General features: G+C 38.2%; 1 protein-coding gene across 3 annotated transcripts in view; it reads right to left on the bottom strand.

Moving 5' to 3' along the window:
* LOC124794765 (glutamyl aminopeptidase-like) overlaps window positions 1-16,995 on the bottom strand; it is a 278,588-nt gene that overhangs the window by 11,662 nt on the left and 249,931 nt on the right. For all 3 annotated transcript variants that reach the window (XM_047258386.1, XM_047258385.1, XM_047258387.1), the window contains one exon: window positions 15,591-15,813. In XM_047258386.1, the coding sequence (XP_047114342.1) occupies window positions 15,591-15,813 (223 nt within the window). The remainder of the gene's footprint in view (window positions 1-15,590; window positions 15,814-16,995) is intronic.

The raw sequence follows: 16,995 nt of genomic DNA, 5'->3' as shown, positions 1-16,995 counted from the left end.
GCGAAGCTGGACGAGGTCACTAGTAAATACTGAAACCCTCCAACTGCTGCTATAATTGTGTGATTAATTTGCACTGTTTTCCTTTCAGTATCTTGCTTATATGTTATTTTAGTTTTATAACTAATTTTTCAGGCCCACTTTCAATCTTACATTATTAAGGTCTTCCATCATTTGTAAAAGTTTATTTGGACAAAAGACAAGGATTACAATGCCATTATCAGAACACAGATGGTTCACGTAAGTTTCATCAACTCACATTCATTCTTGCTTACTCTCAATTCAGGGAGTTGCATTTTGGTACAGATATGTTATTGACAAAATTTATGATACACACACAAGAATATGGTCCATGCGAGCTTATCATAGAATATCTGAAAGTCAACTAACAAAAATGAAATCATAGGACAAACAGAATAAGGACATTGCATCTTTGTCACTTCCAATTTCTACTATTACTGAAATGGATGTGGCATCCAGATTGTCTGACAGTTGGTGGAGTGGTAGAGATTCTTCCAGATTTTTCATAGATTCATCAGGTGATTTATTTGGTGTCCACTGTGGCTTGTCTGGTTTGCAAGCAGCAACATGAGATGTGCAGAAAGCAGGTTTAAGATAATCAATAAAAATCATGGTTGTGGTACATTGACTTCGTGGGTTTCTTCTCGTCTCAGCTAAGAGCTGTATTTGGCCCACTTTATGGTGATTGGAGAGACCTGTGCACGGTGGCATGCCTAGCAAAAACTTAGTTTCATGTCCCAAATATAGAAAAAAGGAAAGGGGTGCAAGTATGCTGCTCTCTCAGTATAATTGGATATATTTAGTGAATGTATGAATGTAATTTTTGAACAAAATCTGAAGCCTCAATGAGATCGTTAGGCATATTGCTGAAGAATTCACTAGGTAATCAGACTGGTTTACCACAGAACAGTTCGGCTGCTGTGGCATTAAGATTTTCCTTGATGGTAATGAAAACACCCAGTAGGTAAATTCACATAGTTTCTGTCCAACATTGTGGTTCATGACACCTTAGAGAGGCTTTTAATTGGTGATGGAGACATTTAACCAAACCATTTTCTGTTATATGATAAGTTGCACTTAGAATATATTTCGTGCCCACGAAAATAATGAGTCATTTGAATAGACATACTCAAATTGCTTTCCTTGGTCAGTGGTGTTATGTAGAGGCATTCTGAAATGAGCAACCCATCTGCAAAGATAGCTGCAACAAGGCAACAGATATTACTACGATCGATGGCAGGCCACACATTGATGCACAAACACTTGTCCACAAACACTCTGTCCATATTTAACCACACAAAAACTTGTTTAACCTGCTTTATTGTATTCTGGACTCTGTGATGGGGCAAATCATGCAGCAAGTATGCACACAGTTTTTATACGTCTGGAAGTTTTGACTTTATCAATAATTGCGTCTACACAGGAAAGGCTGTCCCTAGATGCATCCAGTTCCCCATCAACGTGGATGATACGAGTCATAATCTGCACTACATAATGTAAATTTTGCAGTTGACATGGCAATGATTGGTTTGGCCTCTAACAAAAAACATAGATAGTGGCTTGTGATAAGGGATCAGCCTTAAAGCATATAGCAAAATTTCTTTATAGAGGCATAACCCGCATATAACTTGTGTTCATATGTTGACCATCTCTGTTGCAACAGAGATAGTTTCTGACTGAATAAAACCAATGTTGATCTATCCGTTGTTGAAGCGCAAAACATATTGCAGCTGTAGACACATCAACCATCAAAATGAGACACACTTGTGGAACATGGTATACTTAAGTGTGGCCTCTGCAATAGTACTCTTCACATCATTAAAGATGGTTTCTGCTTCGCTATTCCACTGAAATTTGTCACTTGATTTCAATGAATCTCTTAAGAAGTCATTCAATGGAGCAGCGAGAAGAGTATCATTGCACACAAAGCAACGATAATAGTTAGCTGAGCCAAGCAACCTTTGTAAACAGACTGTTACAGGCTGTGAGAAATTGTTTATGGCTTCCATTCTATAGTGCAGTGGCCAAATTTCTTGGGCACTAATGGTATAACCAAAGAATTAAACTTTAAGTGCTCCTAACTTGCATTTTGGTGGGTTGATGACTAAACCATGTGAATGGAGGCAAGTGAAGGTTTGATGTATGTGATCCAGATGTTCTGTTTCGGAACTGGATATCACTAAAAATTCATCAATACAGATGCAGCACAAGTCAACACTGCATGTGCCTTAATCCATAAAGCACTGAAAAGTTTTGCACAGCATTGCATAATCCAAAAGGTAGTCTAGTCAACTTGAATAGGCCAAACTGAGTACAAACAGCTGTTTCAGGTATGCCTTCTAGAGCAATGGGTATATTATATAAAGCATGGACCAAGTCTATTGTTAAGAAAATGTGGCTGCCACGGATACTGAATGAGAGACAGGATACCAATCAGGACTCGTTCCGGTGTTAAATTACCAGTAATCATGACATGGGCACCATCCATTTGTCTTCTTTGAAATGATTTGGAGATGTGAGATGCAGCTGCTGTTTGGCAGATCTCAGAATAAAAGAAAATTCCTGCATCACTAACTAACTTCAGTGCCTCAGATGGTAACTGATGAAGTCAAGTGTGAATTGTTGTTCCTTGTGTTGTTAGAATATAAAGTGTTGTTAACTGCTGTAAAAGCCTTAAGATGGGTAGCTGCTGAGTGATCTCTGGGAACTATCTAAAGAGTACCAGATATAGAGGATCACCAGTGATCAAGTGTACGGCAGTGTTTTCTACTTAGTGTAAATGCCCACTAAGTTCGTTAGTTGTATCAAGAAGTTGGCAGTAGTGAAGGTCCAATAGCAGGCTGAAAAATGATAAATTTTATGCTCCAAGGATGTGGTATGCTATATCTACTTTATCTGCCACTATGAATTTTCACACAAACTCATGATGAAGACTGAAGTTCAGTGAGAGTATCACACAACCATGTGTCTCAATTGTGTAACCATGAGCAGCATAGGGGCAACATTCATCACCACTAGGGCAAGGTAGTCAAGAAGATGAATACATTGATACGTTGGCACTTGTGTCTACAAACTGCAATTTCATGTGAGGTTCAGTGACAAACAGTTGGCAGCTGGCATCTGGGAAGCCAGTTGCTGTCATTACTTACTTCTGAGCAAATTTCCTATCTCACACTGGAAACAGCATTGTTGAGCTTCTGAGCCAAATCACCTGTGGTACCAGCATACCTTTTCAGCTGGAGACAAATGGTGGCATTTCCTCAGAGAGCATTGGCATTGTGACAGGCAACTGGGATGTTGTTTCTGAAGAGTGGTGACTTATAAAATAAGCTGAGAGATTTATGCCTAGCCAGGGAACTGTCTGATTATGGCAATAAGGCTGCAATGTATGCAGGCGGAGACACCTCGCAGTCCGCTGTTTGTGCTATGCAGCTGAATATCTTCTGTGTGTCAGGTGGTAAGCACAGGAGCCAGTTGATTCGCAGAATGTTTCCATTAACGGCACTGCAAGCCAGGGTTTGTAAGCAATGCAGCAATTGGGAAGGCATATGATCACTCATCCCCTCTGTGTGGAGGGAACTTTTCCAATTGTTTGGCTTCAGATTGAGACAAATAACTGATCAGATTATTTTTAATGGCAGTGTATTTTTCAGCACTTGGAGGTCAGGCCAAGATATCCGAGACTTAGTAGCCATAACTTCACTGAGAGCAGCAACGACTTAACTATGCTTCATTTCACTGGAAGTTGTGTGAGATAACACAAACTGACTTTCAAATTGTGCAGACCATAAAACAGGATTTTCTTGCCAAATCTGTTGAGTTCTAACCCTTATATGGCTCATGAGAGCATTTGTAGGTACGTGATAGTCGATGCTGAATTACATTGCCTCATATTTAGCCTGTAATGTGGCATGGCTTGAAGCATCACAAAAAGTGGCACATTTCAATATCAATACTTTACTGACAACATTTATACACTTGAAAACATGAGCAACTCTAGTTAATCACAGAATGTCTTAAACTCAATGAACAAAAATGAAGTTTATTCTTAAACAGGATTTAGCGTATATGTTGCAGCTCATAATGATGTAGTGTCTTTAGCAATATTCAAGGGACTAGAGCTTATAAGGATTGTTGATCCATGACTCCTCTTTCAGTTCTAAATTTCCCACTATCCTGATGAATATATTCTTCAGTATACCAACACAGCATGAATAAATGCCTTGCTCTTCAAGAGCTGGTAGTACAGATTTTGTTGAAGTTGAGCCAAAACCTTTCTGAAAGTTTATGAATGAGAGTTAACTTCTTTCAAATTGTACCACGTTGTCAACTGACAACTGGCACACAGTCACATAGAATATCTTCATAGATGTGTGATTAGTTAGATCAGTTTTTGACTAATAAAAACACGTAACTTTACACTGGGATGCAAATGTTTGATATCAGGAAAGTATCATCAGGCGAGCCACAAAAAAAGCATAACAAGGTCATTAATGCTCTCAATGCACATAAACAAATTAGCAGTTAGGGTCAGTTGTACTGTCAGACTGTTACATGACAGAGCTGTTGTCCAAATAAAAGTATCATTGGATGATGTGGAAAGACTGGTTCAACGAATAGCAGTTTTCTTTAAATGTATGTAAATGCAAGTTAATGGCCAGAAGGAAGTAAAAGAATCCAGTAATATCAGATTAGTAGTAAACTTTTGGAGCCTGTCACATTTTCCACCTGATATCAGTATGTGGTATTACAGTTAGAGACAATATAAGTATTGTCTCTAACTGTAATACTACACACTGATATGAGATGGGACTAACATATGAAAGCAGTTGCTGGGGAAACAAATGGAAGAATTATATTTGTTTGAAGGGCTCTGGGGAAATGCATCTGTAAAGGAAATCACAGCCATCATGCTATTGTGACCAATTATAGATTAAACAGACAAATTATAGATTATAGAGTATTGTTCTAGTATTTGGAGTCCTTATGAAGTGGTAATGACTGCAGAATTGAATGAAGTCAGAAGTGTGCTGTTAGGATCGTAACAGTTTGGTACAGACCACATGAAAATTTAACTGAAATGTTCAGCGGAGCTTAGATGTGAATCTTTGAAAGAGAGGTGGCGATGTTTCTGTGAACACCTGCCTCAAATTTAGGAAACTGTTCTCAAGAAAAACAATTTTGTTGCTGCCATCACATATCTTTCTTACAGATCGTGAGAATAAGATAAGGGAGTTTAGGATGCGTACAGAGCCACACAGTCATATGAGGTCTGTTCAAAAAATTCCAGAACTTCGTCCAAAAATTTTTTCTACCTTATCTTTTACTTATTGTGGACTGTCTCCTTTGAAATACTCTCCTCAACAATTGATACTCTGCTCCCAATGCCGTCTCCACTTTTGGAAGCAGCCTTGGTATGCATGTTGCTGGATCGCGCGAAGCACTGTCTGCAAATTTCCTTTTATTTTGTCTATCATTGCAAATCTTCATCCTTTCAATGGAGCTTTCAACTTTGAAAATAAAAAGAAGTCCACAGGAGCCAGGTCTTGAGAGTATGGAGGATGAGGCAGCACAGCAATTTCATTTTTTGTGCAATAGTCACGCACCAATAGGGATGAATGCGCAGGTGCATTATCATGATGCACGAGCCATGACTTGTTTCACCACATTTCAAGTTGTTTCCTTCTCATATTCCCGAAGGCATTGCAACACATCCTGATAGTACCATCAATTAACAGTTTGTTCCTGTGGCATGAATTCATGATGAACTAAACCTACAAAGTCAAAGAAAACTATCAGCATGGCTTTGACATTTGACCTGACCTGACGAGCTTTTTTTTGGTCTTGGAGAACTTTTCCTGAATCATTGTGAAGATTAAATCTTGGTCTCAACATCATAACTGTAGACTCACATCTCATCACCAGTTATGATTATCTTAAGAAACATCTTGTTCTCATTTGTGCGATCCTTGAGCTCTTCACAAATTGCTAGGTGGAGGTCTTTCTAGTCTTGACTCATGAGCCGTGGGACGGATGGCAGCAACATGATGCAGTGCAAGATGCTGTGCGAGGACTTCATGACATGATTCAACTGAAATGTTACATTCTTCTGCAATCTCTCAGACAGTCAGTTTTCGATTGGCACATACAATTTTGTTGACATTACTGATTTGGGTGTTATCAGTAGATATCGAAGGGAGTCCTGAACAAGGGTCATCTTTAACTTCTGTCTGGCTAGTTTTAAAATGTGTGAACCATTTATAACACTGAATGTGGCTTCAGCACCTATCATCATAGAATTCCTGCATCATTTGATGTATCTCTGTAAAGTTATTCTAGAGTTTCACACAAAATTTAATGCAGATTCCATGCTCCTCTACCTCTGCCATCTCGAAATTCACAACCTAGGTGACAACATTCTACTCAATAAAGCACCAAACAATAACTAACAGACATACAATAATGAAACTTACAGCAGTTACACATTAAACAAAGGTGTGAGCAGGGATGCCAACCACATTCACTCCAACACACCACTGGTGCAAAATTACGAACATTCAGGAATTTTTTGAACAGAATCTGTATTTCTGTAGTTCAATCTGTAAATAGGAGGACAAAAAACTGATACCGCCAGTACAAAGTACACTCTGCTATTCACAGCACAGTGGCTTGCAGAGTATGCAGATGTACTCATGACATACAAATCTGAGAGCAGAATCGAACCTGTCATCGATATTAACTTGTGGCGAGAAAACTGTGTTAAAACATTTAGCATTTTGTTCATTGTCTGGTCACCTGCTTAAGCTTTAAGGCTGGAGGTTACACTGTGTTGTAGAATACCTGGATTATATTTTTTTGACTGGAATACTCTCTTTCAAATTCTAAAGATGGCAGGGGTAAAATATAGGGAGCGAAAGGCTTTTTACAATTTGTGCAGAAACCAGATGGCAGTTATAAGAGTCGAGGGGCATGAAAGGGAAGCAGTGATTGGGAAGGGAGTGAGACAGGGTTGTAGCCTCTCGCCAATGTTATTCAATCTGTATATTGAGCAAGCAGTAAAGGAAACAAAAGAAAAATTCGGAGTAGGTATTAAAATCCATGGAGAAGAAATAAAAACTTTGAGGTTCGCCGATGACGTAATTCTATCAAGAGACAGCAAAGGACTTGGAAGAGCAGTTGAACGGAATGGACAGTGTCTTGAAAGGCGGATATAAGATGAACATCAACAAAAGCAAAACGAGGATAATGGAATGTAGTCGAATTAAGTCGGGTGATGCTGAGGGAATTAGATTAGGAAATGACACACTTAAAGTAGTAAGGGAGTTTTGCTATTTGGGGAGCAAAATAACTGATGATGGTCGAAGTAGAGAGGATATAAAATGTAGACTGGCAATGGCAACGAAAGCGTTTCTGAAGAAGAGAAATTTGTTAACATCGAGTATAGATTTAAGTGTCAGGAAGTCGTTTCTGAAAGTATTTGTATGGAGTGTAGCCATGAATGGAAGTGAAACATGGACGATAAATAGTTTGGACAAGAAGAGAATAGAAGCTTTCGAAACGTGGTGCTACAGAAGAATGCTGAAGATTAGATGGGTAGATCACATAACTAATGAGGAGGTATTGAATAGAATTGGGGAGAAGAGGAGTTTGTGGCACAACTTGACAAGAAGAAGGGACCGGTTGGTAGGACATGTTCTGAGGCATCAAGGGATCACAAATTTAGCACTGGAGGGCAGCGTGGAGGGTAAAAATCGTAGAGGGAGACCAAGAGATGAATACACTAAGCAGATTCAGAAGGATGTAGGTTGCAGTAGGTACTGGGAGATGATGAAGCTTGCACAGGATAGGGTAGCATGGAGAGCTGCATCAAACCAGCCAGTCTGGTGGTAAGCTATCGAACCTTTGAAGCTGTGTTCTTTAAGATCGATCACTGTTGAAAGATAATTTTGAGCAGAAGTTTTCAAACTGACAGATGTAGAGTGTGTTTGTGTGTGTGTGATTTTTAATTATAATTACACCTATCTCATTAGATTTTCATACAGGCACTAAATAACTTGATACTGTGTGCTCAAACATCAATCTCATGAATGCTGTGCACTTCATATTGTTCTTTGTAGGTAAGTGATATTAGATTTATTAATCAAGTAGTTGTAATGCTATTGGGAATATCGGATGGTTCAAGACAGTTTATATGGTTCAAGACAGTTTGTCTTGATGATGGAACAGTTCATTTATAATTTTCAAGGTGTGAGGTATCACTCATTTTCCTTACATAATGCTATTAGATTAAAAAATCTGCTCACCAAATGGTGCCAGGAGAAAAACAAATAAAATATATAAAGACGTGGAAGCTTTCAGGGCTGGTGGTGCCATTTTTGGTTTAGGAGAGAGAAAGAGCGATGAAGGAAAGGGAATGGTGAGATTTAAGAAATGCTGGAGTTACAGAGAAGCTGCCCAAAATCCAGGGTTAGGAGAGTCTTACTGGACAAAGACTGCACCAGATGAAATCTGAGAACCTGTCAACTTAAAGGTGCAAGACAGGGTAATAAGCAAGACACAGCTTACTGAGAAAACACTGTGCAAGAGTCAATAGAAGTGGAAACCTAAATGCCTTATACATGGTGCGCAGGTAAGGGGGTGCTTGAGCACTCGATAAGTCCTAGAATGAAAGATAAGGAAAAATAAAAGGGAGCAAAGGAAAGGAATAGTTACCAAAAAGAAATGCTGAGACCACAGAAATGAATGTAAATTTAGGGCACGTGGGTGGTGACAACCAAGCACATGTTCTAGTACTGTTACTGCCTGTGGAGCTGTGAGAGACTGGTGTCAGGAAGGGAAATCTATGTGGCATGTATGATGAAGCAGGCACCAAGGTAATGACTTATTAACATTTCTGGAAGGTGATTATCAACAGCCATAAAGTAATGTATAAAATGCATGTTTGACTAACATAATGGTTTAAGCCACAACATTACATTTGTCATTACTTAAATAATGTATAGTCACGAATATCAATATACGACAGAGGACTTTTAGAAGCAAACATACTAATACCAAGTATACACAGAGCAATACAGAAGAGAAGGTCAGGACTTTAAGTATCACATTGACAATGTAATATTTATAGTCCTGATCATCTCTTCAGTACAGCTCTGTGTACACTTGGTATGGGAGAGGGGGTGGGGGGGATCTGGTGTATCTGTTCCAGGTGCAAATTCCAGGGGGCGCCAAATTCATAATCTTGAAAAAAAAGAGAGAGAGAGAGAGAGAGAGAGAGAGAGAGAGAGAGAGAGAGAGAGCAGCCTTGTTTCGCAAAGCGCCTAGCATCCAGCGCAAGTTGGTCTATTGATTATTCATATGAGCTTGAAATACATCCCTGAACACATTCTAAGTTGATTTCTGAACAAATCATAAATTGATTTTTGGATGCGAGCATGGTGTACATGATGTCTCCGCTAGGAGAATCCCCATCGCATCTAGCAATAAAAGATTTCCCGGCAGACAAAAGGGATGGTGCTATATGAGCTGAGCTGAATAAAACTGAACAGGTGAATGCCAACTTCTGTTTGTTTATGTGGTTGATTGGGTATTCGAATGGTCAGCACTGGTATAATTACTAGCGAAATCCATAGATTCCGACTTCCAGAGTGGAAATAAACAACTAACAGGAATAAAAAGAAAGATTACATATAATCTTCTCGGTGTATCTAGGAAAATGAAATTCTGACAGAAAATTTTGCCAGGTCGCTGCACTAGTAAGGGCCAGTTGTGCAAAGCCCAGTTAGAAGCCACTTAGTTCTATTCTCAGAGTAGCATGGGAAACACCTTGTACAAACACGTAATAATGCCTAACCGGAGAATAAATGCAGGGTAACTGAACCAGTGAAGTTAACTGAAGAACAAGTTTTGACAATGGCAGGAATAGTTGCAGAATTAATGATGACAAGATTGGTTGTTAGAAAGAGGAAGGAGAAGAAACAGGCATATCACACAAATTATATGGAAGAATATGACGATTCCAAATTTGTATAAAAATTTTGTGCTACTGTATTTCAATCTCATGTTTGAGAAACTGGAGTGTTTGAATGAAATGTGGAATTATTTCCTAACATAAAACTTTTTGCTTGTAGTAGGCCTAATAGGCATCTTATACTGGTACTTCATGAATTTATTCTGTTGTGTTATTTATGTAAATGAGGTACATAAAAATGACAGTTTGTGCCAAAACAGTCTCACTTATTTGGCATGTGTTACAATTGCTGCAATATTAGAAAGACACCACACTAGTGTTGTGTACTACACACATTAACATCTTTTTCAGTATTAGACGATGACATTTTGATTTTTCACGTAGCAGAATGTTTGACAAACTTTGGTGAGGTAATAGATTCTTTCACAGAAAGGAAAGCACACCATGTAAAGGTGTAGCAAGGTTAGAGAGAAAGAAATGCTGGGACCTAAGAAATGTGTACCGTACTGTCTTGCTTGTGTCTTGTCTTTTCTGGTTTTATGTTTCCTTTATTTTATTTTGTGTCACACAAAAGTGAAATTATTAGCTAATAGGCAATAAAGAAATTTTCTGAAGAGTTCTTATTCTCCCGGTCTCAAATAATCCCACTCAGTACTAAATGCGATTTTTTTTTTAACGAGGGTAGGATGTCAAATCGGTCAAGTGGGAGCAGGAGAGGCACCACAAAACATTTTAATTTCCACTGCTCTGAATATAGGTTTAACAGCTTCCATTACAAAATATACATGTCTGAATTCCACAGAGTGAAATACACTGCTTTTTGGCACATTAAACCAAATAACTTGTCTTACGTTTTCTTTAACATATATGTTTTGTTATCAAACTCTTCAGAAAGATGTGCATTACAGAATGGACATATTTTCCATAAATCAATTTTTACAAAATTTTTGACATCTTATCTCAAATGCTCAAAGGGGAGGGGGCACCACAATCAAGGTTTGGAAATATCGTAGATCTGAGGCTGGGTATTAGTGTGCTTGCTTCTAAAAGTCCTGTGTTGTAATTGATATTCATGATATGCACTACACATTATTTAAGTAATGACAAATACAATGTTGTGGCTTAAACAATTTTAACCCTTATTCATAAAGATGGTCCTTGACTGAAACTGGCCAATATTTGGGTTTAAAATAAAAGCAGCTGATGGTTGAACATTCATTTTATACATGTAATGACTTATGCTGTAAAGCAAGCTCTGTAACAGGATATCATGTGTTATCTGTACACATTCTCTGCCTATGCCCATTCACCCTAACTGATAACTTTGTAGTAGCTACAGTAATGCAGAAGGCCAAACAGTGTTTACATAAAGGCTGGTACCTGATGTGTCATTTCACAGGTGGCTATCTCTTTTATCACATATGTTTTGCAAATTACAGGGGTGGTGTATGTGGTGACAGGAGGGTGCACTGAGCTAGCCTTACAGCAGGAACAGCCACAGAGATAGAAGCCACAGAGTAGAGAAATTGGTGCAGAGCATAGGATTTGACTAGGATATTGTGGAGATTAAGGAAAAGGAGGAGGGGGGGGGGGGGGGGGAGGACTAAAAGCTATTCTAGGTGTGATGGACAAAATGTCAGACAGAATGGACCTCATTTCAGGACACAATTTTAGGAAGTCATAGCTTTGTCAAAGTAGCTGATTAATACATTCAAAACCAGGATAGTACTGAGTGACAAGAGGTGTACTTTGCAGCTGTTTTTTGGAGGGATCAGTATTACCAGGATAGGATGCCCTGGCCCAGAAAGTCTGCTTTAGAATTAGGCATGTGGGATAATTACATACAGTGAAGACTGCGATGAGAATGACTGCTGTGGAGTCTGCATCTGAACAAATGTTTTTGCCTTGAATGCGAAGGAAATGTGGGAGGGAATGTTTGAAATGTAAAGAATGGCAACTGCCAAAGTATAAGGACTGTGTTTGTTTGTGGGTTTAATGTGAACAGAAGGAGTATATGAAATGTAATTGGGAGACTGTGTTAAGCTTAAACTTGAGTCTGTATTGTGAAGATGACATTCATGTATCTAAACCAGACTAGGGGCTGAAAGCTTATGGATCCCAGGAAAGCCCCCTCCTAGTGACCCATGAAAAACTTGGCTTAGGAAGGAGTCATCCTGGTTCCCATAACTGTACCACTCATCTCTTTGTATGTCTGCCCCTCAAAGGTAAAATAGTTTTTTAAGTATAAGAGTGATTAAGGTGAGCAAGATATCGTAAGTTTGGAATAAAGTGAGTGCTAGTTGAGATCATGTTCACCAATATAAAGATCATGTACATGGGTGATGTTAGTATAGAGAGAGATGCATCATTAGTCACAAGCAAGGTGAGTGGTGGGAGTGTGATGTGCAAAAATTTCTGACAATTCAGGAAATGGCTGGTGCTTTTCATGTAGAAAGGAGGGGAGATTTCCTGTGTTTTTAATGTAGGAGGGATGGGAAGTCTGTGTACTACAGAATGCAAGTGACAATGGTAGATCCCTTGTCCACTTGGAAATGATGGAGTCATCAGTTTATAGGGATTCTGTACAGGTCTGGTTAGAATAGATTGAAACTGTTCAAGGCAGGGTGCAATCTCATGTTTCTTGTTGGAAAGGTTTTGAGATTGGGTTGCAACATGATACTTCCAGCTGACATCACATGTGAAGGAAAGTAGGCCCTTAACCAAAGAACCATGATTAAACACAGTTATATCTGAAAGGGAGACCCATAGATACTGACCCACAGATAATACATATAATTTAGGAGGGGAGAGGGCCTTAGAGGAGAGTTGAGAACTCTTGTGTTGTTGTTAGTTCTTGTAATCCTAAGTTTCCATTGCTCTGAGAGTCAGTGGTGAAGGTTGGGGGATATTAAAAAGGTTGGTGAAGCTCATTTTGCAGGAGAGGAGTGGTGGTATATGGTGCGGCTATTGAGGGAGCTGAAATGGGACAGGGATGGAAACACCACCGTTGAGGTAGTTTAAAAAAGGTAGGATAACTTCTTGACGTGAAGTCTGACCTGATGTTGCAGTTTTTAGTTCGGTTGGCAGATGATACCATCCAAGGAAACATGAGGGGAAAATAAATGCGGTATTTTATAGAGGAGTTAAATCTGGTGGAGTGCAAATTAGCAGATGAGGTATATGCCTCACAGATTACCAGAGGTAAGTGCAACAGACTGCTGTATTTGAAACTGTAACAAGGGCTGCTGAAGAGTGGGATTACATCCAGAAATAGGGGCTTTCAAAGGTAAGCTTTTGAGGTAACTCACAGGGACAAGCAGGTTTCAAAAAAACAGAATATGGGGCCTTAGCTGAGGTGATGCAAAGCATGTTTTCTAAAGGACCAAGTACAATATGTGAGGGTTGGTGACAGTGGTGAGAACGAAACAAAGGAAGGAAAATGAGAGAAAAAGAAAATAACAGCTGCAAAGTTAAAGACTGGAAAAATTGAAAAATGTACAAAAATTCAAGGAAATTCATGAGAACAGACAAAAGCAAAGAAGATGTAATGAGTGTGCGAGAACCTTCAACCCTTCTCCCCAAGACGGAGCCACTGGTTCCCCAAGTTTGTGTATTTCTGTATCTTTTAATTGTGTTTTCTCCTGCTGGAATTTGGCGAATAGATTTTTTATTTATCTATGTTATATTTTCAAACATTGATTATTTTTGTTGATACATATTTTATCTATTTATTTAGTGATTTATTTATTTTTTGATTTATTTAACCTGGCAAGCTGCAGCACATGAACAATTTGGTGGAAACGGGAAGAAAATATGGCATGGAAATCAACATCGAAAAATCAAAAGTGATGCGCATATCAAAACATGAGAAACACTTGAAGATAACTGTTGACATTCGGGAACTGGAAAATGTGAATCAGTTCAAGTACCTGGGAAGTTTTATCACCAATGAAATTCAAGCAAGAATCGCCATGGCCAAAGCGGTTTTCAACAAGAAGAGGATTCTGCTGACCAGCTAGTTGAGTTTGGCATTGAGGAAAAAACTGATAAAAGTGCTACATTTGGAGCATTGCACTGTATGGAGCAGAGACATGGACCATGAGAAAGAAGGAAAAAAAAATACTTAGAGAGCTTTAAAATGTGGTGCTGGAGGAGAATGGGAAAGATCAAGTGGACAGATCGAATATGTACTGATGACGTACTGCGAAGAGTAGGAGAGAAGAGAAGTATTCTGTGTACAATTCTTCAGAGAGAGGCCAACTGGGTTGGACATGCACTTAGACACAAGGGACTCATACATGATGTCATCGATGGGAAACTCAGAGGAAACGCAGGACGAGGAAGAAGAAGAAGAAGAAGAAGAAGAATTCAACATCTGGACGACATGAAAGATGGAAGGAGATACAACAGACTGAAGGAAGAAGCTAAAGACAGGGAACAGTGGAACCAAAAATTCTCCATACGAAGACATGGACCTGCCAATAGGCAAAATACTAGATGATAATAATAATAATAATAATAATAATAATAATAATAAGTGGTAAGTACAACAATAAACAGAAATTGTGGAAAGATAGGTTTTAATTACAAATGATAGCAGCAACAGGCATGAGAGAGGGGAATGGAAGAGAGAATCACAGAGGGTACATGATAAAACACAGTTAATGGCTGTAAGTGAAGAGAAAGTGGTGTCGCTCAGAGAGAAGGGAAAAGAGAATGAATCAAAACTGAGAGAAGAGTGGCTTTACTATTTTTGAGTATGAGTCTGCCAATCTTAGCCAGTTTTGTCATACTATAGACTTTAATAGATAATATTGGATCTTGTGCATCATTTTGAGAAGCTTTGGGAAACAATGCTGTCAAGTAGTAATTTTCCTGTTGTTCTTACATAAAATTCACACACTGTATAGACAGATTCACCCATGAGGTAAACAGAAGTCAAATTAATATCTCACAAAAATCATACATGAATATTATGAAGCAAATTTTATAATGATGATTTATCACTGAATGCTTATAAAAAACAACATATTATGAATGCCAAAAAGTCTGTAAATTATAAAATTAGATTAGTCACTAAATCAGCCAATTTTATCTATTCTCTTAGTTATGGTGCCAGTTTTGGCAGATGCATCTTTGTGAGATGTCATGGACAGTGGATGTAACCAATATGAGATGTGCAGAATTGTCAACAACACATTCTAACATGCATATAATTTTCAACATCAATTAATAAAAGAAATTAATGTGAAAAGGTATTTGAAGAAAGATTTGCTGCAACACCAATGACCTGTGGATCATAATTATCATTTTAGAAAATGCATCTAGGTGAAGACTATAATGGAACGAAAACAATTGAGATCATTCTGGCTGAATACAAAAACTATGTATTATTATTGTTCATTTACTACTGAACTTCCTAATTGCATTGACTTTATTACATAATGTAATGTGTGTAATATCAGTTGAAGTTTGGGATAATGCACTATTTCTGCATATGGAGCCGTTTGTTTCTGTATGAGCAAGTTATACAGTGAACTCAGATATTATCTTTGCCGTTGTCTGCATAGAATTTGATTAAGAGTGCTGAAGTTTTTCTCACCTCTTGATAGTCATACTCCGTTGCAAAATGTGAAGTCACTGCCGATATTAGGCTGCCTAATGTGAATGTGCCATTGCCAAATGTAGCTCTCATGAGATCCCAGTGTGCCTTGAGATGGCGCCATGCTAGAAGCCTTCCTTCAGGGTTGGCAGCAACTACTGCCAGAACGACCTTGATGTCTTGTGGTCTAACAAGATTACGATCCAGTGACTGGATCAAGAATCTGTGAACAGGAAATGTGAAAACTCTCTCTCATATTAGGACAACAAATTTTACAGGGTAATATTCTATTCAAATAATAATGTGTTCCACTTATGGTGAATGTGAGACAGAGACAGGGGGATGGCTAACATGTACATAAAAAATTACATCACATTTTAAATGAAAGATAATGGTTAATCACATTTATGTTTTGTAACCAATCAGCAGTCAAAGAAGAAGAAGAAGAAGAAGAAGAAGAAGAAGAAAGTATATAAGATTTTCACAGTTCATGTGGGAAGACTGGATCATACAAATAAAGTGATTACATGCATGAAAAGGCAAAGTGAACCCAGCCACATTCAGATTTTGCACATGAAGAACATAATAAAACACACACAAAAGGAGAAGTGTGAAATGGGCAAAAAAGCTAACAGACTGCTTCAAATTGGTGGAAAAATGAAAGAAAAATAGTGTGCGGAGCACGCTGTAGATAGTCATGTATTTTAGATATCATAGTGCAATACAACAATTTATGTGGAACTACTGTAGCAACACTGTTTGGTAGCAGTTTGAGTGAAGTTTATCTAATTGCTGTTTTTGGTATGCTTTATAAATGTTACACTTATAATGTTCTTTAAATTTCAATGCTGTCCAATAAATAGTAGGTACAGTACAACATCTCATTATTTTCTTTTCCAAACTTTCCATGTGTAGTTTATTATTGCATAACTAACTCTCAGATTACTGTGGTTAAACTGTAATACAGGAGTAAAGAATGTCCCCTGACTGTTGCATTATATTGGACTTTTACTGTATCTGATTTTCTAGCTGAAATTTATTGCAGAACTCAAAAAGTGTTTCCGGTCTCGTTTTTACTTCCAAGCACATATTCTTCCATAACTGTACTTTCCATTTCATCTTGTACCATACCATTTCAATCTTTCATGAGTTACTAATGACCTACTCAGTTCCCTCATATTGTATATCTCGTCATAATCGGTTTGTGATGTCGGCATGTATATCTGAACTGTAGCTATTAGCACTGGTTTGGTTTCAGTTTCGATGATGATAATCTTAAGTCTGAACCATTCACAATAACTCATTCTGTATCCTACTGTACTATTTACAATGAATCCTACTCCTGTCTTCTGCTGTTGAAATTATGTTCATTTACCCAGGAATGCTTATCTTTTTTTCACTTCTA

Source organism: Schistocerca piceifrons, chromosome 4 (genome assembly GCF_021461385.2).
Source record: "Schistocerca piceifrons isolate TAMUIC-IGC-003096 chromosome 4, iqSchPice1.1, whole genome shotgun sequence".
Lineage (NCBI taxonomy): Eukaryota > Metazoa > Arthropoda > Insecta > Orthoptera > Acrididae > Schistocerca > Schistocerca piceifrons.
This window is presented reverse-complemented; position numbering and strand designations above follow the sequence as displayed.